Source organism: Mizuhopecten yessoensis, unplaced genomic scaffold, assembly GCF_002113885.1.
Source record: "Mizuhopecten yessoensis strain PY_sf001 unplaced genomic scaffold, ASM211388v2 scaffold4001, whole genome shotgun sequence".
Classification (NCBI taxonomy): Eukaryota; Metazoa; Mollusca; class Bivalvia; order Pectinida; family Pectinidae; genus Mizuhopecten; species Mizuhopecten yessoensis.
The window spans coordinates 111,070-134,958 of record NW_018405326.1 but is presented as its reverse complement, the minus strand read 5'-3'; the positions used below and the strand labels follow the sequence as shown (position 1 = coordinate 134,958).

Sequence of the window (23,889 nt, the reverse complement as noted above, 5' to 3'; positions counted from 1 at the left end):
AGGATTTCTCGACCCTCTCGTTGTTGTGGGGACGACGTACAGTGATATGAGGATTTCTCGACTCTCCCGTTGTTGTGTGGACGACGTACGGTGATATGAGGATTTCCCAACCCTCCCGTTGTTGTGGGGACGACGTACAGTGATATGAGGATTTCTCGACCCTCTCGTTGTTGTGGGGACGACGTACAGTGATATGAGGATTTCTCGACCCTCTCGTTGTTGTGGGGACGACGTACAGTGATATGAGGATTTCTCGACCCTCTCGTTGTTGGGGGGACGACTTACAGTGATATGAGGATTTCTCGACCCTCTCGTTGTTGTGGGGACGACGTACAGTGATATGAGGATTTCTCGACCCTCTCGTTGTTGTGGGGACGACGTACAGTGATATGAGGATTTCTCGACCCTCTCGTTGTTGTGGGGACGACGTACAGTGATATGAGGATTTCTCGACCCTCTCGTTGTTGTGGGGACGACGTACAGTGATATGAGGATTTCTCGACCCTCTCGTTGTTGTGGGGACGACGTACAGTGATATGAGGATTTCTCGACCCTCTCGTTGTTGTGGGGACGACGTACAGTGATATGAGGATTTCTCGACCCTCTCGTTGTTGTGGGGACGACGTACAGTGATATGAGGATTTCTCGACCCTCTCGTTGTTGTGGGGACGACGTACAGTGATATGAGGATTTCTCGACCCTCTCGTTGTTGTGGGGACGACGTACAGTGATATGAGGATTTCTCGACCCTCTCGTTGTTGTGGGGACGACGTACAGTGATATGAGGATTTCTCGACCCTCTCGTTGTTGTGGGGACGACGTACAGTGATATGAGGATTTCTCGACCCTCTCGTTGTTGTGGGGACGACGTACAGTGATATGAGGATTTCTCGACCCTCTCGTTGTTGTGGGGACGACGTACAGTGATATGAGGATTTCTCGACCCTCTCGTTGTTGTGGGGACGACGTACAGTGATATGAGGATTTCTCGACCCTCTCGTTGTTGTGGGGACGACGTACAGTGATATGAGGATTTCTCGACCCTCTCGTTGTTGTGGGGACGACGTACAGTGATATGAGGATTTCTCGACCCTCTCGTTGTTGTGGGGACGACGTACAGTGATATGAGGATTTCTCGACCCTCTCGTTGTTGTGGGGACGACGTACAGTGATATGAGGATTTCTCGACCCTCTCGTTGTTGTGGGGACGACGTACAGTGATATGAGGATTTCTCGACCCTCTCGTTGTTGTGGGGACGACGTACAGTGATATGAGGATTTCTCGACCCTCTCGTTGTTGTGGGGACGACGTACAGTGATATGAGGATTTCTCGACCCTCTCGTTGTTGTGGGGACGACGTACAGTGATATGAGGATTTCTCGACCCTCTCGTTGTTGTGGGGACGACGTACAGTGATATGAGGATTTCTCGACCCTCTCGTTGTTGTGGGGACGACGTACAGTGATATGAGGATTTCTCGACCCTCTCGTTGTTGTGGGGACGACGTACAGTGATATGAGGATTTCTCGACCCTCTCGTTGTTGTGGGGACGACGTACAGTGATATGAGGATTTCTCGACCCTCTCGTTGTTGTGGGGACGACGTACAGTGATATGAGGATTTCTCGACCCTCTCGTTGTTGTGGGGACGACGTACAGTGATATGAGGATTTCTCGACCCTCTCGTTGTTGTGGGGACGACGTACAGTGATATGAGGATTTCTCGACCCTCTCGTTGTTGTGGGGACGACGTACAGTGATATGAGGATTTCTCGACCCTCTCGTTGTTGTGGGGACGACGTACAGTGATATGAGGATTTCTCGACCCTCTCGTTGTTGTGGGGACGACGTACAGTGATATGAGGATTTCTCGACCCTCTCGTTGTTGTGGGGACGACGTACAGTGATATGAGGATTTCTCGACCCTCTCGTTGTTGTGGGGACGACGTACAGTGATATGAGGATTTCTCGACCCTCTCGTTGTTGTGGGGACGACGTACAGTGATATGAGGATTTCTCGACCCTCTCGTTGTTGTGGGGACGACGTACAGTGATATGAGGATTTCTCGACCCTCTCGTTGTTGTGGGGACGACGTACAGTGATATGAGGATTTCTCGACCCTCTCGTTGTTGTGGGGACGACGTACAGTGATATGAGGATTTCTCGACCCTCTCGTTGTTGTGGGGACGACGTACAGTGATATGAGGATTTCTCGACCCTCTCGTTGTTGTGGGGACGACGTACAGTGATATGAGGATTTCTCGACCCTCTCGTTGTTGTGGGGACGACGTACAGTGATATGAGGATTTCTCGACCCTCTCGTTGTTGTGGGGACGACGTACAGTGATATGAGGATTTCTCGACCCTCTCGTTGTTGTGGGGACGACGTACAGTGATATGAGGATTTCTCGACCCTCTCGTTGTTGTGGGGACGACGTACAGTGATATGAGGATTTCTCGACCCTCTCGTTGTTGTGGGGACGACGTACAGTGATATGAGGATTTCTCGACCCTCTCGTTGTTGTGGGGACGACGTACAGTGATATGAGGATTTCTCGACCCTCTCGTTGTTGTGGGGACGACGTACAGTGATATGAGGATTTCTCGACCCTCTCGTTGTTGTGGGGACGACGTACAGTGATATGAGGATTTCTCGACCCTCTCGTTGTTGTGGGGACGACGTACAGTGATATGAGGATTTCTCGACCCTCTCGTTGTTGTGGGGACGACGTACAGTGATATGAGGATTTCTCGACCCTCTCGTTGTTGTGGGGACGACGTACAGTGATATGAGGATTTCTCGACCCTCTCGTTGTTGTGGGGACGACGTACAGTGATATGAGGATTTCTCGACCCTCTCGTTGTTGTGGGGACGACGTACAGTGATATGAGGATTTCTCGACCCTCTCGTTGTTGTGGGGACGACGTACAGTGATATGAGGATTTCTCGACCCTCTCGTTGTTGTGGGGACGACGTACAGTGATATGAGGATTTCTCGACCCTCTCGTTGTTGTGGGGACGACGTACAGTGATATGAGGATTTCTCGACCCTCTCGTTGTTGTGGGGACGACGTACAGTGATATGAGGATTTCTCGACCCTCTCGTTGTTGTGGGGACGACGTACAGTGATATGAGGATTTCTCGACCCTCTCGTTGTTGTGGGGACGACGTACAGTGATATGAGGATTTCTCGACCCTCTCGTTGTTGTGGGGACGACGTACAGTGATATGAGGATTTCTCGACCCTCTCGTTGTTGTGGGGACGACGTACAGTGATATGAGGATTTCTCGACCCTCTCGTTGTTGTGGGGACGACGTACAGTGATATGAGGATTTCTCGACCCTCTCGTTGTTGTGGGGACGACGTACAGTGATATGAGGATTTCTCGACCCTCTCGTTGTTGTGGGGACGACGTACAGTGATATGAGGATTTCTCGACCCTCTCGTTGTTGTGGGGACGACGTACAGTGATATGAGGATTTCTCGACCCTCTCGTTGTTGTGGGGACGACGTACAGTGATATGAGGATTTCTCGACCCTCTCGTTGTTGTGGGGACGACGTACAGTGATATGAGGATTTCTCGACCCTCTCGTTGTTGTGGGGACGACGTACAGTGATATGAGGATTTCTCGACCCTCTCGTTGTTGTGGGGACGACGTACAGTGATATGAGGATTTCTCGACCCTCTCGTTGTTGTGGGGACGACGTACAGTGATATGAGGATTTCTCGACCCTCTCGTTGTTGTGGGGACGACGTACAGTGATATGAGGATTTCTCGACCCTCTCGTTGTTGTGGGGACGACGTACAGTGATATGAGGATTTCTCGACCCTCTCGTTGTTGTGGGGACGACGTACAGTGATATGAGGATTTCTCGACCCTCTCGTTGTTGTGGGGACGACGTACAGTGATATGAGGATTTCTCGACCCTCTCGTTGTTGTGGGGACGACGTACAGTGATATGAGGATTTCTCGACCCTCTCGTTGTTGTGGGGACGACGTACAGTGATATGAGGATTTCTCGACCCTCTCGTTGTTGTGGGGACGACGTACAGTGATATGAGGATTTCTCGACCCTCTCGTTGTTGTGGGGACGACGTACAGTGATATGAGGATTTCTCGACCCTCTCGTTGTTGTGGGGACGACGTACAGTGATATGAGGATTTCTCGACCCTCTCGTTGTTGTGGGGACGACGTACAGTGATATGAGGATTTCTCGACCCTCTCGTTGTTGTGGGGACGACGTACAGTGATATGAGGATTTCTCGACCCTCTCGTTGTTGTGGGGACGACGTACAGTGATATGAGGATTTCTCGACCCTCTCGTTGTTGTGGGGACGACGTACAGTGATATGAGGATTTCTCGACCCTCTCGTTGTTGTGGGGACGACGTACAGTGATATGAGGATTTCTCGACCCTCTCGTTGTTGTGGGGACGACGTACAGTGATATGAGGATTTCTCGACCCTCTCGTTGTTGTGGGGACGACGTACAGTGATATGAGGATTTCTCGACCCTCTCGTTGTTGTGGGGACGACGTACAGTGATATGAGGATTTCTCGACCCTCTCGTTGTTGTGGGGACGACGTACAGTGATATGAGGATTTCTCGACCCTCTCGTTGTTGTGGGGACGACGTACAGTGATATGAGGATTTCTCGACCCTCTCGTTGTTGTGGGGACGACGTACAGTGATATGAGGATTTCTCGACCCTCTCGTTGTTGTGGGGACGACGTACAGTGATATGAGGATTTCTCGACCCTCTCGTTGTTGTGGGGACGACGTACAGTGATATGAGGATTTCTCGACCCTCTCGTTGTTGTGGGGACGACGTACAGTGATATGAGGATTTCTCGACCCTCTCGTTGTTGTGGGGACGACGTACAGTGATATGAGGATTTCTCGACCCTCTCGTTGTTGTGGGGACGACGTACAGTGATATGAGGATTTCTCGACCCTCTCGTTGTTGTGGGGACGACGTACAGTGATATGAGGATTTCTCGACCCTCTCGTTGTTGTGGGGACGACGTACAGTGATATGAGGATTTCTCGACCCTCTCGTTGTTGTGGGGACGACGTACAGTGATATGAGGATTTCTCGACCCTCTCGTTGTTGTGGGGACGACGTACAGTGATATGAGGATTTCTCGACCCTCTCGTTGTTGTGGGGACGACGTACAGTGATATGAGGATTTCTCGACCCTCTCGTTGTTGTGGGGACGACGTACAGTGATATGAGGATTTCTCGACCCTCTCGTTGTTGTGGGGACGACGTACAGTGATATGAGGATTTCTCGGTCCTCTCGTTGTTGTGGGGACGACGTACGGTGATATATGGATTTCTCGACCCTCTCGTTGTTGTGGGGATGACGTACAGTGATATGAGGATTTCTCGGTCCTCTCGTTGTTGTGGGGACGACATACAGTGATATGGGGATTTCTCGACCCTCTCGTTGTAGAGAGGACGACGTACAGTGATATGACGATTTCTCGACCCTCTCGTTGTTTTGGGGACGACGTACAGTGATATGAGGATTTCTCGACTCTCTCGTTGTTTTGGGGACCACGTACAGTGATATGACAATTTCTCGACCCTCTCGTTGGTACAGTGATATGAGGATTCCTCGACTCTCTCGTTGTTGTGGTGACGACGTACAGTGGTAGGAGGATTTCTCGACCCTCTCGTTGGTACAGTGATATGAGGATTTCTCGGCCCTCGTTGGTGTGGGGACGTCGTACGGTGATATGAGGATGTCTCGACCCGCTCGTTGTTTTGGGGACGACGTACGGTGATATATGGATTTCTCGACCCTCTTGTTGTTGTGGGGACGACATACAGTGATATGAGGATTCCTCGACTCTCTCGTTGTTGTGGGGGCGACGTACGGTGATATGAGGATGTCTCGACCCGCTCGTTGTTTTGGGGACGACGTTGAGTGATATGAGGATTTCTAGACCCTCTCGTTGTTATGGGGACGACGGACAGGGGTATGAGGATTTCTCGCCCCTCGTTGGTGTGGGGGCGACGTACGGTGATATGTGGATTTCTCGACCCTCTTGTTGTTGTGGGGACGACATACAGAGATATGGGGATTTCTCGACCCTCTCCTTGTAGAGAGGACGACGTACAGTGATAGGAGGATTTCTCGACCCTATCGTTGTTATGTGGACGAGGTACAGTGGTATGAGGATTTCGCGACCCTCGTTGGTGTGGGGACGACGTACGGTGATATATGGATTTCTCGACCCTCTTGTTGTTGTGGGGACGACATACAGTGATATGTGGATTTCTCGACCCTCTCGTGGTTGTGGGGACGACGTACGGTGATATGTGGATTTCTCGACCCTCTTGTTGTTGTGGGGACGACGTACAGTGATATGAGGATTTCTCGACCCTCTCGTTGTTATGTGGACGACGTACAGTGGTATGAGGATTTCTCGACCCTCGTTGGTGTGGGGACGACGTACGGTGATATGAGGATTTCTCGACCCTCTCGTTGTTTTGGGGACGACGTACAGTGATATGAGGATTTCTCGGTCCTCTCGTTGTTGTGGGGACGACGTACAGTGATATGAGGTTTCCTCGACCCTCTCGTTGTTGTGGGGACGACGTACAGTGATATGAGGATTTCTCGGTCCTCTCGTTGTTGTGGGGACGACGTACAGTGATATGAGGATTTCTCGACCCTCTCGTTGTTGTGGGGACGACGTACAGTGGTATGAGGTTTCTCGACCCTCTCGTTGTTGTGGGGACGACGTACGGTGATATGAGGATTTCTCGGTCCTCTCGCTGTTATGGGGACGACGTACAGTGATATGAGGTTTCTCGACTCTCTCGTTGTTGTGGGGACGACGTACAGTGATATGAGGTTTCTCGTCTCTCTCGTTGTTGTGGGGACGACGTACAGTGGTATGAGGTTTCTCGACCCTCTCGTTGTTGTGGGGACGACGTGCGGTGATATGAGGATTTCTCGGTCCTCTCGCTGTTATGGTGACGACGTACAGTGATATGAGGTTTCTCGTCTCTCTCGTTGTTGTGGGGACGACGTACGGTGATATGAGGATTTCTCGACTCTCTCGTTGTTGTGGGGAAGACGTACAGTGATATGAGGATTTCTCGGTCCTCTCGTTGTTGTGGGGACGACGTACAGTGATATGAGGATTTATCGGTCCTCTCGTTGTTGTGGGGAAGACGTACACTGATATGAGGATTTCTTCGCCCTCTCGACGTTTCTGGGAAAACGTATGTGAAATAAGCTTTTTTTCGAGCTTTGCGTTCTGAAGGGGACGACCATCGAGACTCGCTCCCACACGCCTGACCTATAAATAGGGATACTCGGTATGGAAATCTGCCTGTATCAATATAAACCGTATATAGAAGTGAATTATCAGGGTTTACGTTGGCTATCAGACGCGGCGATAACAGGCACGTATACGCAGCTGTAATGAAACTGAGCCTTCTAACGTTTAGACGGTATTGACACACAGCTATATAAAACATTTCAAACAGAAGAGCAACACGTTAATACAAAACGGGTGTAAAATTGTGCAATTCTATTTCAGTTCAAACAGATTTGTTTAATAAGGACGAAGTCGTAATCATGTGTTTTATTGTCGCTTTGTTGCATGTATATGACTTGACGAATTGGAAAACACATTATCACTGTTTGATTTAGTAATTTGTATAAAGAATTTCTTTATCGGAACTAATAATGTTAGGGGTTCGGAAATAATTTCCAATGGGTAAGGCTTACGGTGTTTCCTATAGGGACTCCTGGGTCGTATTAAATAGGTCACATATATTTGGGGCATAGCATATAATATCTACAATGAAGGATTGTTAACTTCTGAATTCATCTTCTTCGGAACTACATGTATCTTTGTCAGATATTTCATTCGCTTAGCAGTAAGAATTCGGTCCCAGATTATTTTCAACCTTCTTATCCCTCGGGTAGTAAGTAGATATTCACACGGGTCAGACACAGGTTTTAGAGTTCAAGTAAAAAGCTCATCAGCGTTATTGAACGATTGGGTAAACCTAACATTCCCTCTGACATTCCTTAAATTCCCAGAAGTTTAATTTGAACTGATTTGACATCTTACGTAACCGAAATCGTGTATCCGAGTTCATCTGAAATTGATGGAGATTAATTACGTTTAACGTGCTCGATTTCTATAAACCCTGGTGTAGATGGCGTAGTTAATTGGGACCGACATATTGTATTAAGTTATGGCCTCCTACAGACCGGGCGATATTACCAACCGTCTGCACGATCGCAGAAAGTTATTCAAATGATAAAATTATAATTTTACGGATTTAATTCAATTTCAGCAATAAGACAATGCTATATATTGCGAGGGATTTCCCCTCGGAGAACAAGACATCTGACGGCGTTGTTTAAAAGTGCACGCGCGTCTGTTCAGGGGCTGCTTGACTAGTAGATCACAATTATGGCAATAGGCGGCAAATATGTTTTCATTTATGAAAATAATTGAATATTTTTAAATTCTATACTAACATTATTAACAATCCATCAGACTTCCCGCTCACATGAAAATGGCGCCGATAGAATCAACAGCTAAATTAACTTTGTAAAAATAAAATGTATGTGTTTATTATTCTAATGGTTTATTAATTAGTTTTGTCAACTATAAAAACTGACGCGGTTGACTTTCACTTCTGTGACGTTTTGTTCGCTGTGGCATGCGTTTGTATATTTAGCTTAATACAGTCGTTTATTTTAAAAGTTTATTGTAATCAGAATATAGTAATGACATTTACCCGGGAGTTGTACGACAAGAAATTGTGATATTGCTCATAAAAATTGGGTTGTACAACGGATATTTGTAACAGAATGATACAGTAAGGATATAATGTGACGCAAATTTCAAAACACACAGAAGGGTTATTCCAGTTCTCGGTCATATAAGCTAAAACAACATTGAAAAGCGATAGTTTTGGGATAGTTTTTGTGCGTGTTATTTAGAAATCTAGGTCACTCTGATGTTAATATTACCAACTTCAGTACACCTTGGTCAGTAAAAACAACGTAAGACGGAACTACATTGACCTTTAGGGGTCACACAATTGTTCTTGACATAATTAAGAATCTATCCATCCCATGTCGGGGTCAATTACGGTCATTGACGTCATTAACAATCAGGGTTTCATATCAACATTAAAAATTTACATGTGATATAATGCGGTTATCTGGTGGGAAATTATTTCGATTGCATTGTTGCATCTCAGAAGAATTTACATTTATCTACATAAAAACGTTGTAGTATTGATAAATATATCATCCTGTGTGTACACAGATACGATTAATTCTCCTGTCGAGCTCGCACTGCTCAAAGATACACACAATTATCATACGTGTATAAATACATATACTCACACATGTCATTGTTTACAAACATCAATAAACATAGACCATACAAATCTAGTATAAACAGGGATCGATACAGTCTAGAAGTCGGTCAGTGTTTTGGAACATCACATGTAGTTTCGCATTTTTTTGCACGAACGCGGAATCGAAATTCTGCCTTGTAGCCTGCCACGTGGATTGCCAATAATATGTTTGTATGCTTACACATATGTTGCTGCTAGCTAATGCATACTAACATAACAACATTTGTTTAACCGTCGGTAATTTAAACTCCATGTCCGGGATCTCAGACGAACGCTGGCCGGACCTTGATTGCGTGATTGGAGGCTAGTATTACGAGCAATATATATATTGTGTCTTTATCTCACACCAGTCACTAGGGTTAGCCTCAGTCTGAATTACTAGGCTAACTGATTGATACAATTCTTATAATCGCCGAGTCATGCCGGAAATCATGAAGATATTCAAGCTTAATCGAGTATGAAATTGACAACTCTGGTCATGCATGATTGATTTGTTTTAAATATTGCTTTTATAGGATTTATTCAAGTTTTGTTAATGAATCGGAAAATCGGTTTAAAGTTTTTTTTCCCTCAAAGCATTTATCGTAAACAAACATTTTTTCCCGGTTTATTATATCATGAACCAACACTAAAAAATAAAAGACCTCAGCTTTATTCAACACTCTATGTACATACAATGTGGAGATATTAATGCCACACCGGAACTCCAACGTTCGATTTCTCGGTTTCGTGGTTATATTGTACTTATTACACATACTGTAATTAAGTGTTTAGCGAGCTGTACATGTTCGAGATCATTAGCGCGGAGAGGCGATCACCAATTTTAATTTTACGGGAACATTAATTCGGACAAATCCATGCATGTACATAATAAAAACGTTATTGTTCTTTTCGAGTATTAATATCCTCGCAAATAGTTTTTTTTATCAAGATCTTAGATATAACCATAAAGCCTAGAATAATGAAATATGTTTAGTTTAAAGTTTAAACATATTTTAAACTTTTGAATGTCATGAAGACGATTTGATTTCCTAGCAATTTTATGTAACCTATCTCGATTTCTTATATTTTTTCTTAAATCCGAAGTCATCCAAGGTTTGTCGTTTGGCCTGATCATAACTTCCTTAGTAGGTATACACATTGTAGCAAATTCTATAAATACATTAGTAAAGGTTTCACAAGCAATATCCACTGATTCACAGTTTAGAAAAGACCCGTTCCAGTCGTACTGTGATATAAGATTATTTAACGTTACAAAATCGGCTCTTTTATACAACCAGACCTTAAGTTTATACACAGATTTAAAGGCACATGGTAGTTCTACACTAACAATACAGCCTTGGTGATCACTGACTGTTCTATCTATATTTATGACAGAGGAGTCAATACAGGATAAAGAATCGCTTAAGAAAATTGGATCGAGTAAGCTAGATCTAGTCTGACCTATACGTGTAGGTTCCAGTATAACATTTGATAAACTAAAAGAACTAATTATATCTAAGAAAACATGGTTTGTTGCAACAGTTATCAAGTCTACATTAAAATCCCCAGTAATGATTAAATTTGGTGAAATGTCGAAAGCATTATATATAGATGCTCGCAAATTATCCCAGAACGGTAAGACTGAATTTTCGGGTCTGTATATGGTACAAATAATAAAACTGGTATGCTGTAAGATGACTTGTATCCAAATTGCTTCGTCGCCATGATATTCAAGGTTTGCTAAGCGGTTTACTTTTAACAAACTATTAACATAAACAATAACACCACCCCCCGCAAAGTTTCTATCTAGTCTAAAAGGAGCATGGAATCCTGGTAAAAGTATATCTTCGGAGAGGACATGGTCATCTAAGTGACTTTCAGTAAGACATACAATATCATAATCTCCTGCTATGTCTTCAATATAATCCATCTTATTTCTAATACTTCTAATGTTAGGATGAAATACTGAAAGCTCGCCAGAACTCGGACCAGGATTAGATTCAACATCCATATACATTAATAAAAGAAGCAGGAGAATAACAGAAAAAATTGAATTTCGAAAGCAAGAAAAGAGAAAATATGTCCCATAGGTTGTGCTAGAAAATGACTATTAAGTTTGTTAAAGTAAACGACCTCGACCCACTTTCAGTGTCACAAAGGTCGAATGTATTAAACATTTCATAATTATGATTACCATAGTTATTATATTTCTCACGTTTTGTTCGGGGTAAAGAGCTAGATATAACGCTTCTGAAAAGTTACTTGGATCGCGTTCAAGGTACATGTAACAAAGGTGAAGCATATTATACACTTTAAAGGGGCTGGTCGGGGAAAAATTACAAAAAATGGGTCTAAATGCGTTCTCTGACCTTCCAAAAGTTATACCACGGCAATATGATGGTCGAGTTCTGCTTGCAATGTCCAGTTTTGACCACTGAAATATCGGGGAAGCCCAGCGTAAATTTAACGCAGATCAATTTATATATGTCACGTGGTTGTTTCGAAAGTGAGGCAATGAAGATAACAACAATAGCACGGCGTCATGTGCCATGTCGGACTCAACTAGCGGACAAGACAGCAATACTATACGTAAATAATTGTTTTCATTAAAGGTCATTTATGATGCACGTGTAGTATTCCTACCTATATGTCGTTGTTATATATAACGGTGTTGATACCTCGTGCCTGTCATGACTTTTGCATGCATCTTTTTCTTTCGCCGCGATGTTTACATTTGGCCTTGTTGATGACGTGCATGCGGTAAAATTACATCACTGACCTGGTTCAATTGAGAGTTTTAGACTGTCGGGTGACGATTTAGGATTTCTTTAATATAATTATAATTTTTACTCTTAGGGAGTGAATTTAAGCAAAATTTGAATCGGTATATTTCATAAGAAGTATTTTAAACATGTGTATGCCATTTTAGCAAATATGACATTTATTCCCCGACCAGCCCCTTTAACATTTTCTTCTTCAGAACTATGAGGCTAAGAGTCTTTGGATGTGTTAAAGTTTAAGTTCAAGTTTATTACTAAGGTGTAGAGAGACATGATAGTATTCTGTAGATTGCTGGCGTACAGTGCTATACAATAGTATGTCATGTGAATTACCTTGACCAACTCCCAAGATCACATGGAAGTGGAATGCAAACTATGTGAGCTGTAAAGGCCCTCTGACCTCTTTTTTAAAGTTCAGCGATTAAAATAAATTGGTGATAGGTGTATATCGAACCCATTTATCTAATTTATTTTTACCTATTTATTTAAAGTGTTTGCGTACATTTGTAACACAGGTTGATGAGGTGTTTACATTTGTAACACAGGTTGATGAGGTGTTTTGCGTGTGTTATTGAAGTCTGTTAATTTTTCTTCGCCAACTGATGATAGATTTGTCTTTGCAGAAACTGAAGAGATTCTACAGTTACGAGCCCCCGGTGACTTGGAATGTGACGGCGTCCGTCCCGCAGGCAATGATGTGGTGTGACTACTGTAAACAGACGTCCGGACATAACAGACTCGGACAGGCGGAAGACCTGCTCGTCTGTAAAGACTGTGGAGCTAGAGGTACACGGGTCAAGGGTCCAGCTAATATCGTCTGTCTCAGCTAGATGTACACGGGTCAAGGGTCCAGCTATTACATGTACCGTCTGTCTCAGCTAGAGGTACACGGGTCAAGGGTCCAGCTAATATCGTCTGTCTCAGCTAGAGGTACACAGGTCAAGGGTCCAGCTATTACATGTACCGTCTGTCTCAGCTAGAGGTACACAGGTCAAGGGTCCAGCTAATATCGTCTGTCTCAGCTAGAGGTACACGGGTCAAGGGTCCAGCTATTACCGTCTGTCTCAGACTATTACACGGGTCAAGGGTCCAGATAATGCCGTCTGTCTCAGCAAGAGGTACACTGGTCAAGGGTCCAACTATTACCGTCTGTCTGAGCTAGAGGTACACGGGTCAAGGGTCCAACTATTACCGTCTGTCTCAGACTATTACACGGGTCAAGGGTCCAGATAATGCCGTCTGTCTCAGCTAGAGGTACACTGGTCAAGGGTCCAACTATTACCGTCTGTCTGAGCTAGAGGTACACGGGTCAAGGGTCCAGATATTACTAGTACCGTCTGTCTCAGCTAGAGGTACACGGGTCAAGGGTCCAGATATTACCGTCTGTCTCAGCTAGAGGTACACGGGTCAAGGGTCCAGATATTACCGTCTGTCTCAGCTAGAGGTACACGGGTCAAGGGTCCAGATATTACCGTCTGTCTCAGCTAGAGGTACACGGGTCAAGGGTCCAGATATTACCGTCTGTCTCAGCTAGAGGTACACGGGTCAAGGGTCCAGATATTACCGTCTGTCTCAGCTAGAGGTACACGGGTCAAGGGTCCAGATATTACCGTCTGTCTCAGCTAGAGGTACACGGGTCAAGGGTCCAGATATTACCGTCTGTCTCAGCTAGAGGTACACGGGTCAAGGGTCCAGATATTACCGTCTGTCTCAGCTAGAGGTACACGGGTCAAGGGTCCAGATATTACCGTCTGTCTCAGCTAGAGGTACACGGGTCAAGGGTCCAGATATTACATGTACCGTCTGTCTCAGCTACAGGTACACGGGTCAAGGGTCCAGATATTACCGTCTGTCTCAGCTAGAGGTACACGGGTCAAGGGTCCAGATATTACCGTCTGTCTCAGCTAGAGGTACACGGGTCAAGGGTCCAGATATTACCGTCTGTCTCAGCTAGAGGTACACGGGTCAAGGGTCCAGATATTACCGTCTGTCTCAGCTAGAGGTACACGGGTCAAGGGTCCAGATATTACCGTCTGTCTCAGCTAGAGGTACACGGGTCAAGGGTCCAGATATTACCGTCTGTCTCAGCTAGAGGTACACGGGTCAAGGGTCCAGATATTACATGTACCGTCTGTCTCAGCTACAGGTACACGGGTCAAGGGTCCAGATATTACCGTCTGTCTCAGCTAGAGGTACACGGGTCAAGGGTCCAGATATTACCGTCTGTCTCAGCTAGAGGTACACGGGTCAAGGGTCCAGATATTACCGTCTGTCTCAGCTAGAGGTACACGGGTCAAGGGTCCAGATATTACCGTCTGTCTCAGCTAGAGGTACACGGGTCAAGGGTCCAGATATTACCGTCTGTCTCAGCTAGAGGTACACGGGTCAAGGGTCCAGATATTACATGTACCGTCTGTCTCAGCTACAGGTACACGGGTCAAGGGTCCAGATATTACCGTCTGTCTCAGCTAGAGGTACACGGGTCAAGGGTCCAGATATTACCGTCTGTCTCAGCTAGAGGTACACGGGTCAAGGGTCCAGATATTACCGTCTGTCTCAGCTAGAGGTACACGGGTCAAGGGTCCAGATATTACCGTCTGTCTCAGCTAGAGGTACACGGGTCAAGGGTCCAGATATTACCGTCTGTCTCAGCTAGAGGTACACGGGTCAAGGGTCCAGATATTACCGTCTGTCTCAGCTAGAGGTACACGGGTCAAGGGTCCAGATATTACCGTCTGTCTCAGCTAGAGGTACACGGGTCAAGGGTCCAGATATTACCGTCTGTCTCAGCTAGAGGTACACGGGTCAAGGGTCCAGATATTACCGTCTGTCTCAGCTAGAGGTACACGGGTCAAGGGTCCAGATATTACCGTCTGTCTCAGCTAGAGGTACACGGGTCAAGGGTCCAGATATTACCGTCTGTCTCAGCTAGAGGTACACGGGTCAAGGGTCCAGATATTACCGTCTGTCTCAGCTAGAGGTACACGGGTCAAGGGTCCAGATATTACCGTCTGTCTCAGCTAGAGGTACACGGGTCAAGGGTCCAGATATTACATGTACCGTCTGTCTCAGCTACAGGTACACGGGTCAAGGGTCCAGATATTACCGTCTGTCTCAGCTAGAGGTACACGGGTCAAGGGTCCAGATATTACCGTCTGTCTCAGCTAGAGGTACACGGGTCAAGGGTCCAGATATTACCGTCTGTCTCAGCTAGAGGTACACGGGTCAAGGGTCCAGATATTACCGTCTGTCTCAGCTAGAGGTACACGGGTCAAGGGTCCAGATATTACCGTCTGTCTCAGCTAGAGGTACACGGGTCAAGGGTCCAGATATTACATGTACCGTCTGTCTCAGCTACAGGTACACGGGTCAAGGGTCCAGATATTACCGTCTGTCTCAGCTAGAGGTACACGGGTCAAGGGTCCAGATATTACCGTCTGTCTCAGCTAGAGGTACACGGGTCAAGGGTCCAGATATTACCGTCTGTCTCAGCTAGAGGTACACGGGTCAAGGGTCCAGATATTACCGTCTGTCTCAGCTAGAGGTACACGGGTCAAGGGTCCAGATATTACCGTCTGTCTCAGCTAGAGGTACACGGGTCAAGGGTCCAGATATTACATGTACCGTCTGTCTCAGCTACAGGTACACGGGTCAAGGGTCCAGCTAGTACCGTCTGTCTCAGCTAGAGGTACACGGGTCAAGGGTCCAGATATTACCGTCTGTCTCAGCTAGAGGTACACGGGTCAAGGGTCCAGATATTACCGTCTGTCTCAGCTAGAGGTACACGGGTCAAGGGTCCAGATATTACATGTACCGTCTGTCTCAGCTACAGGTACACGGGTCAAGGGTCCAGATATTACCGTCTGTCTCAGCTAGAGGTACACGGGTCAAGGGTCCAGATATTACCGTCTGTCTCAGCTAGAGGTACACGGGTCAAGGGTCCAGCTATTACCGTCTGTCTCAGCTAGAGGTACATGGGTCAAGGGTCCAGATATTACATGTACCGTCTGTCTCAGCTAGAGGTACACGGGTCAAGGGTCCAGATATTACGTGTACCGTCTGTCTCAGCTAGAGGTACACGGGTCAAGGGTCCAGATATTACCGTCTGTCTCAGGCTATTACACGGATCAAGGGTCCATATATTAAGGTCTGTCTCAGCTAGAGTTACACGGGTCAAGGGTCCAGCTATTACCGTCTGTCTCAGCTAGAGGTACACGGGTCAAGGGTCCAGATATTACCGTCTGTCTCAGGCTATTGGTAGAGTTATGCTGTGTACAAATATATCAGGGACAGGTCCAGAGGCCTCCTTGTCCTCCGTTTGACCGTAGTAATCTGATATAAAAGACTGTAAAATCAAAAGGCTGTCTTAGCCTCTATAAACAGCGTTGGTAATAGACTATATTTGTATTTTACAGCCTTCTCTCATATTTTATAGACTACATACCAGATTCATATGGTTTGACATCAATCTGCATTTGTATCTGAAAAAAGTACAATACTGATTGATGGATTGATTGGTATTGATTGATTGGTATTGATTGATTGATATTGATTGATTGATATTGATTGATTGATTAATTGATTGATATTAATTGATCAATATTAATTAATTTATTGATTGATATTGATTGATTGATATTGAATATTGATTGATTGATCGATATTGATTGATTTTGATTGATATTGATTAATTGATTGATATTGAATATTGATTGATATTGATTTGTTTATTGATTGATTGATATTGATTGATTGATATTGGTTGATTGATATTGATTGATTGATATTGATTGGTTGAATATTGATCGATATTAATAGTGATTATTGTTAATGATTATTGATTGATTGATATTGATAGTGATTATTGATTGATCGATCTATCGATTGATTATTGATTGATATTGATTATTGATTGATATTGATTGATTTTGATTTATTGATTGATTGATATTAATTGATTGATTTATGGGTATGAAGTTTGTGATATTAATTTCAGTAAAAAAAAATCGCACAGATTTCGACATTGCACAAGGTTCTGACTTTTGTGCAATTTCTCACATCACTGCGAATCACTTGTTGGGAGTTCTGTTACATTATTTCAGTGATATTTCTGCACAACATTGAACGTTTTCTTTGTAATGTTATTATGTACACTTGTTCTGTTTGAAGACTATTTCATTGAAAGTTAATGAGAAAACATCCGACATTAGATATTTCTGTTTACACTGGGATACACGTCACTAGGATAGTGGGTACTTCTATAGCATGGTGTATCGTTCTGTAGTTATATCTCTGTCAATACTCTGGGTTTAGGTGAAAACTAGATAAACTTGATTGGTTGGAAAAGGTAATATATTTCTGATAAAGCAATCATTAATAATGTACAGAACTGAAAAAATGCGCTGTTTATTATTTTTATCGTACTTTGCATGAAATTTTATAAACAAACACTGATTTATCTGCTATATCAAGAATCAACAGCTTGAGGCGACGTTTACTAAACTATTCTTAACAATATTTTCTATTTGTAAAACGTCTTAGACATTTTCGATTTTTTGTTGCTTCTTGAAATCCTATCCATATCGCAATATCCTTTTTCGAATTCAATTTGTTTTTAACAACATTTGATAAAAAAAGAACCCGTCAGATTGTCTTTGAACTAACGAGGCTTTCAAAAAGTGGACCGATGTATTTGCTTCAAGCTTCATTAAGTAGATGGCCATTAAATCTACATTACAAATTGGTTTTCCACCTTTTTGCAAACACTATATCCCTGTTGAAGGTTTTTTTCTGATATTGAATTATGTCCGTGCTTGTTACGCCTGAACTTAGACCGATAGACGGGCGTATCGAGTAGCCAGACTATATCAAGTGTTCGTCCTCAGCGACGTCGTCAGATGGAGAGTTCGGCATCCAAAACTCAAACTATCGCCAATTTAACCATTGATTGTATCTCCCGCCGTATATTGATTGCATCTGTAGCCCTACGTATGGTTTTTGCGATTATTTCGTTGAATCGATGAAACGGAAGACTTAACTGAAGTTGGGTTTTCCTTTTACCGAAGTTAATTCGTACGCGGCTGTTGAAGCATGTTGTCGTTTCTACAATTAGTTGTAATGAAGCTTAGGTATAGACGGAGCGGGCGTTTCCCACCCTGTGTTGTTGTCGTGTCGTTGTTGATGTGACCAATAGAAGCATGGTTAGATACGGGCGTTACCCACCTGTGTTGTTTTCGTGTCGTTGTTGATGTGACCAATAGAGGCATGGTTAGATACGGGACCTACTGGACCCTGCGTAGTATTGGTGACGGGAACAGGTGTCACAATATCAAAGTCAGATGTTTACAATAAACATACATGTAAATAAGCTGTAATGTAAACACGATGTCCAGGTCAATTTATATAATTTTAGGTATACTAACCAGTCAGACTTGTCTGAGGAGGAAAGTTAAAGTACAATAATATCTTCTTAACGTCCGGTGATTATATTGAAGACTTTTCCATTTATAACACAGGGATTAGAACTGAGGAGGGTGTACATGTGTAATCAGCAATGCATACTCTACTTAAAATGATATTGTTTATACTAATATTTTTGTTATGTTCATATCGCCATTAAATTAGTATGTAAATATCAATGTGCAAATAAAATTACATTGACTACAGTTTGACAGACAAGAACTGTGAACTAATCAATGGAGCTTTATCGCGATATTTAGGTTAACATTTCGGTATTATTTCCTTGTATAGGTGTCTATTAGGATGGATAATGACGATTATAACGTAAGACAATTCCATGGTGGTCATTTAAGGATAAGAAGAGCAAGTAAAATTCGTTGTCTACTTCAGTATTAACAAATTATCATGAACTGTTTGAACCAGACACAGCTTCGTTTGTATTCCTGATCCACCTAGTACGGTGTCAGTTGGTGATAATTGTCACGTTTCAGATCAATGTAGGTAATTTAACATGTCACGATTGTCCACTTGACTTTTCTGCTGTTTATGACGTTCTGAAACACTTCGTTTATTTAGGCAAAAAAGACAAATGTATCAAAATTAAAATTCTAGGTACAGTACTTGTTTTCTTTCCTTTGAACTTACGCTGTTTAACCTGTTTAAAATCTCCATGTCCACAAAGGTCATTGTGACTAATACGTGAAAAACAAACATGGAAGACACCTAATGTCGACATACAACACCTATCGATTTCACCAGGGGGATCTTTAGATATCGTTGAAGTTCAAAGGTTCCGCTGTCGGTATACACATACAGGAAATATGTGTTGTCGAGAACGGTACATCTGGATTTGTATGCTGTTCTTATGTTACTGTTCTTATGCTAAGTGTATTGAACAGGAGTTTGTTGAGTATAATACGACCTGCGGTTATCCAGACACCTATTTACTGTCAAAAGGGATAGGATGGAGAGTGTCGGTGCCCTAAGTCTTCGGTTGTATATAGTACTGGGACAATCAGATTAACGGTGATTGGATTACCGAGACGGTGAAACCTGTTTAAACCGACGTCCAGCAGGATTTACCTGTTAGTCCGGATTATACAGGGGTACATATAAAGTAAAACTGAGATGTCTGATTTAAACAGGTTTTCTATTTTAAACAGGAATCTGTTCAGAAAGGGGACACTTCAAACTGGATCAATGTACATTATATTTGGTAGAAGGGAAACAGATGACAGAATAGGTTTTTAACATGCTATTTAGGTCATCATTAAAATTAGACAATAATAAGCGTAGAGGATCGATACAATTTTCCTCAGCCGTGTGTAATAGGAATGTCTTGAAGTGAGAATCGTTCACAATATAATACGTTTGACATTCCTGATTTCAGCTCATCCGACATGTATGGAATATTCGGAAGTGTTGGCACAGCGAGCGAGTCAGTATCCGTGGCAATGTATGGACTGCAAGACCTGTTGTCTCTGTCTCGACTCCGGGGACCCAGTAAGTCTCTGGCGCGGGGGGAGGGGCTTAAATATTGTTAACTGGGCGTGGGAGGTAAACATATGAACATCCCAACGAGTAAGGGCAAAGATGGGGTTAAATATGGACCAGTTCTTGAACAAGTGCAAAAAGGAATTTTCTATTGGTAATATTTTTCCTAATATAGTGTACATCTTCAAAAAGACACGGTGTTGAAAGCTGCTCCCGAATTAAGAATGTTTGTAACAAGGTGTAAAATAGCGCATCCAACTAGCAACATATACAGGTATAGGGTGATGATGACGTTATTAGAAAGTTGTATACAGAATATTAACGGTTACCGAACAGTGTTTAAGCAGATACGTCAATACACTGCTGTTTGTGTAGTGCCGATCAACAGATATTAATGACAGAAATATACGTCATGGTATCTAGGTAATCAGAGAAAACAAACCCCATCGGTATTGATTAAAGGTTGAATCAGTGTACAGTTTTACCAAGGAGCGATGTACAGTTCATCGATTGAATTAATATCATGATCGATGTTCTGTTACTTTACCTCACTTCATTTCCGAGAGGGTGGGTCTGGTTTCTTACACTGCTAGAAACAGCATCTTTGCAAAATTTCATTCATGAGATTGTATGCCATTGATTTAATAATTTTATAATTTGTAAAGTACAATTAAAATTCGCAATTACATGTAACTGCGACCGCAAAAAATATCTGGCGAAACCAAAGTTCTCTGTCCAAGCCCCCAAAAAAACTGTTCACCTGGTGGACTCGGGTATGCTAGACCCTGTATTGTGTAGGCATTGCGTTCCTTATACTGTTTCCATTATTATTATAACTATTTCTTTATGTCCTCCAATCTAAAGAAGATATATACAAGTTAATTAAAGATCAGGTCATAACATTGTTCGTCTGTCATTAATCTCGGACTCGAGAATGGTAGAGAAAGTACTACAGAAGATATATTGACGAGTAGTAGCCTTGCTGATGTCCGAGTACATGATTCAGACACATATGACATGGTGCAATAGCGTAAGATAGCAGTGACCTCTCTGTACTGTACCATAACATCAAATGTCCGTTACATTCGTATCTTTCGTTTCCTAAGCCTATTTGTATTGGTGTACAATTTATTTGAAATCTCTGTATGTGAGTTTTGAACTCCATGTATTTGTCACAATAGTATTTAATGGAAAGCATGCAAATTGGTCATATTGTATAAAACCTACATTATCATTTTACTAGGATTCCATGTTGTTCTGCCATGTGTGAAACCTACATCATTATTTTACTAGAACTTCACGCTGTTCTGCGATGTACATGTACAAAACCTAAATGATTATTTTACAATGATTCCATGCCGTGCTGCCATTTAAAAAACTTACATTATTATTTTATCAGGACTCCATGCTGTTCTGCGATGTATAAAACATACATTATTATTTTATCAGTAAACATACATTATTATTTTATCAGGACTCCATGCTGTTCTGCGATGCTTGTGACAAAGGCTACCACATGAACTGTCACCAGCCACAGGTGCCAGATAAACCGTCAGGTCAGTGACTTACTGTGTCCTCTACTACGTCATTAAGTGTGACCTTTTATCTCCAGTATATTTAATGTGCTACCTACAAGAGGTGGCCACGTCTAGATATGATAGTGGTGTAACTCACCAGTCGGCCAGTGATCAGTTCCCACCAGCACTTAGGCCACAGAAATTAATCACCAGTCGGCCAGGCAGTCCCCGCCAACACTTAGGCCACGGAAATTAATCACCAGTCGGCCAGGCAGTCCCGACCAACACTTAGGCCTCGGAAATTAATCACCAGTCGGCCAGGCAGTCCCGACCAACACTTAGGCCACGGAAATTAATCACCAGTCAGCCAGGCAGTCCCGACCAACACTTAGGCCACGGAAATTAATCACCAGTCAGCCAGGCAGTCCCCACCAACACTTAGGCCACAGAAATTAATCACCAGTCGGCCAGGCAGTCCCCACCAACACTTAGGCCACGGAAATTAATCACCAATCGGCCAGGCAGTCCCCACCAACACTTCGGTCACGGAAATTAATCACCAGTCGGCCAGGCAGTCCCCACCAACACTTTGGTCACGGAAATTAATCACCAGTCGGCCAGGCAGTCCCCACCAACACTTTGGTCACGGAAATTAATCACCAGTCGGCCAGGCAGTCCCCACCAACACTTCGGTCACGGAAATTAATCACCAGTCGGCCAGGCAGTGCCCACCAACACTTTGGTCACGGAAATTAATCCCCAGACGGCCAGGCAGTCCCCGCCAACACTTAGGCCGCGGAAATTAATCACCAGTCGGCCAGTCAGTTCCCACCAACCCTTAGGCCACGGAAATTAATCACCAGTCGGCCAGTCAGTTCCCGCCAACACTTAGGCCACGGAAATTAATCACCAGTCGGCCAGGCAGTCCCCACCAACACTTAGGCCACGGAAATTAATAAACCAGTCGGCCAGGCAGTTCCACCATCACTTAGGCCACGGAAATTACAATTCTATGTTTACGTTCAATAGAAAACCGCTGGACGCCCACGCAATACCTTCGAGTGACAACTACACACTATTATTTATTTAGATTATAAATCTTAAAGGTAACTTAGTCTGCACGAATCAACAACGTTAAACTGACAAGGTCTACAATACCGAGAACATGCAAATTATTTTAAGCAAAAGTAATACAAGTTTAGGTTTGTATACTATTATAATCTCAAATAACATTTACATCAATTGATATATACACAATAACATTTACATCAATTAATATATACACAATAACATTTACATCAATTAATATATACACAATAACATTTACATAATTAATATATACACAATAACATTTACATCAATTAATATATACCCAATAACATTTACATAATTAATATATACACAATAACATTTACATCAATCAATATATACACAATAACATTTACATCAATTAATATCTCCACAATAACATTTACATCAATTAATATATACCCAATAACATTTACATAATTAATATATACACAATAACATTTACATCAATCAATATATACACAATAACATTTACATCAATTAATATATACACAATAACGTTTACATCAATTAATATAAACACAATAACATTTACCTCAATTAATATAAACACAATAACATTTACATCAGTTAATATATACACAATAACATTTACATCAATCAATATATACACAATAACATTTACATCAATTAATATCTACACAATAACATTTACATCAATTAATATATACCCAATAACATTTACATAATTAATATATACACAATAACATTTACATCAATCAATATATACACAATAACATTTACATCAATTAATATATACACAATAACGTTTACATCAATTAATATAAACACAATAACATTTACATCAATTAATATATACCCAATAACATTTACATAATTAATATATACACAATAACATTTACATCAGTTAATATATACACAATAACATTTACATCAATCAATATATACACAATAACATTTACATCAATTAATATCTCCACAATAACATTTACATCAATTAATATATACCCAATAACATTTACATAATTAATATATACACAATAACATTTACATCAATTAATATCTCCACAATAACATTTACATCAATTAATATATACCCAATAACATTTACATAATTAATATATACACAATAACATTTACATCAGTTAATATATACACAATAACATTTACATCAATTAATATAAACACA

The 23,889-nt window shown here is 42.6% G+C and overlaps 1 protein-coding gene across 1 annotated transcript in view; it reads left to right on the top strand.

Moving 5' to 3' along the window:
- LOC110448320 (histone acetyltransferase KAT6A-like) overlaps positions 1–23,889 on the top strand; it is a 59,921-nt gene that overhangs the window by 19,305 nt on the left and 16,727 nt on the right. Inside the window, exons 2-4 of the mRNA XM_021494493.1 lie at positions 12,804–12,966; positions 20,030–20,142; positions 21,608–21,689. Coding sequence (XP_021350168.1) covers positions 12,804–12,966; positions 20,030–20,142; positions 21,608–21,689 — 358 coding nt within the window. The remainder of the gene's footprint in view (positions 1–12,803; positions 12,967–20,029; positions 20,143–21,607; positions 21,690–23,889) is intronic.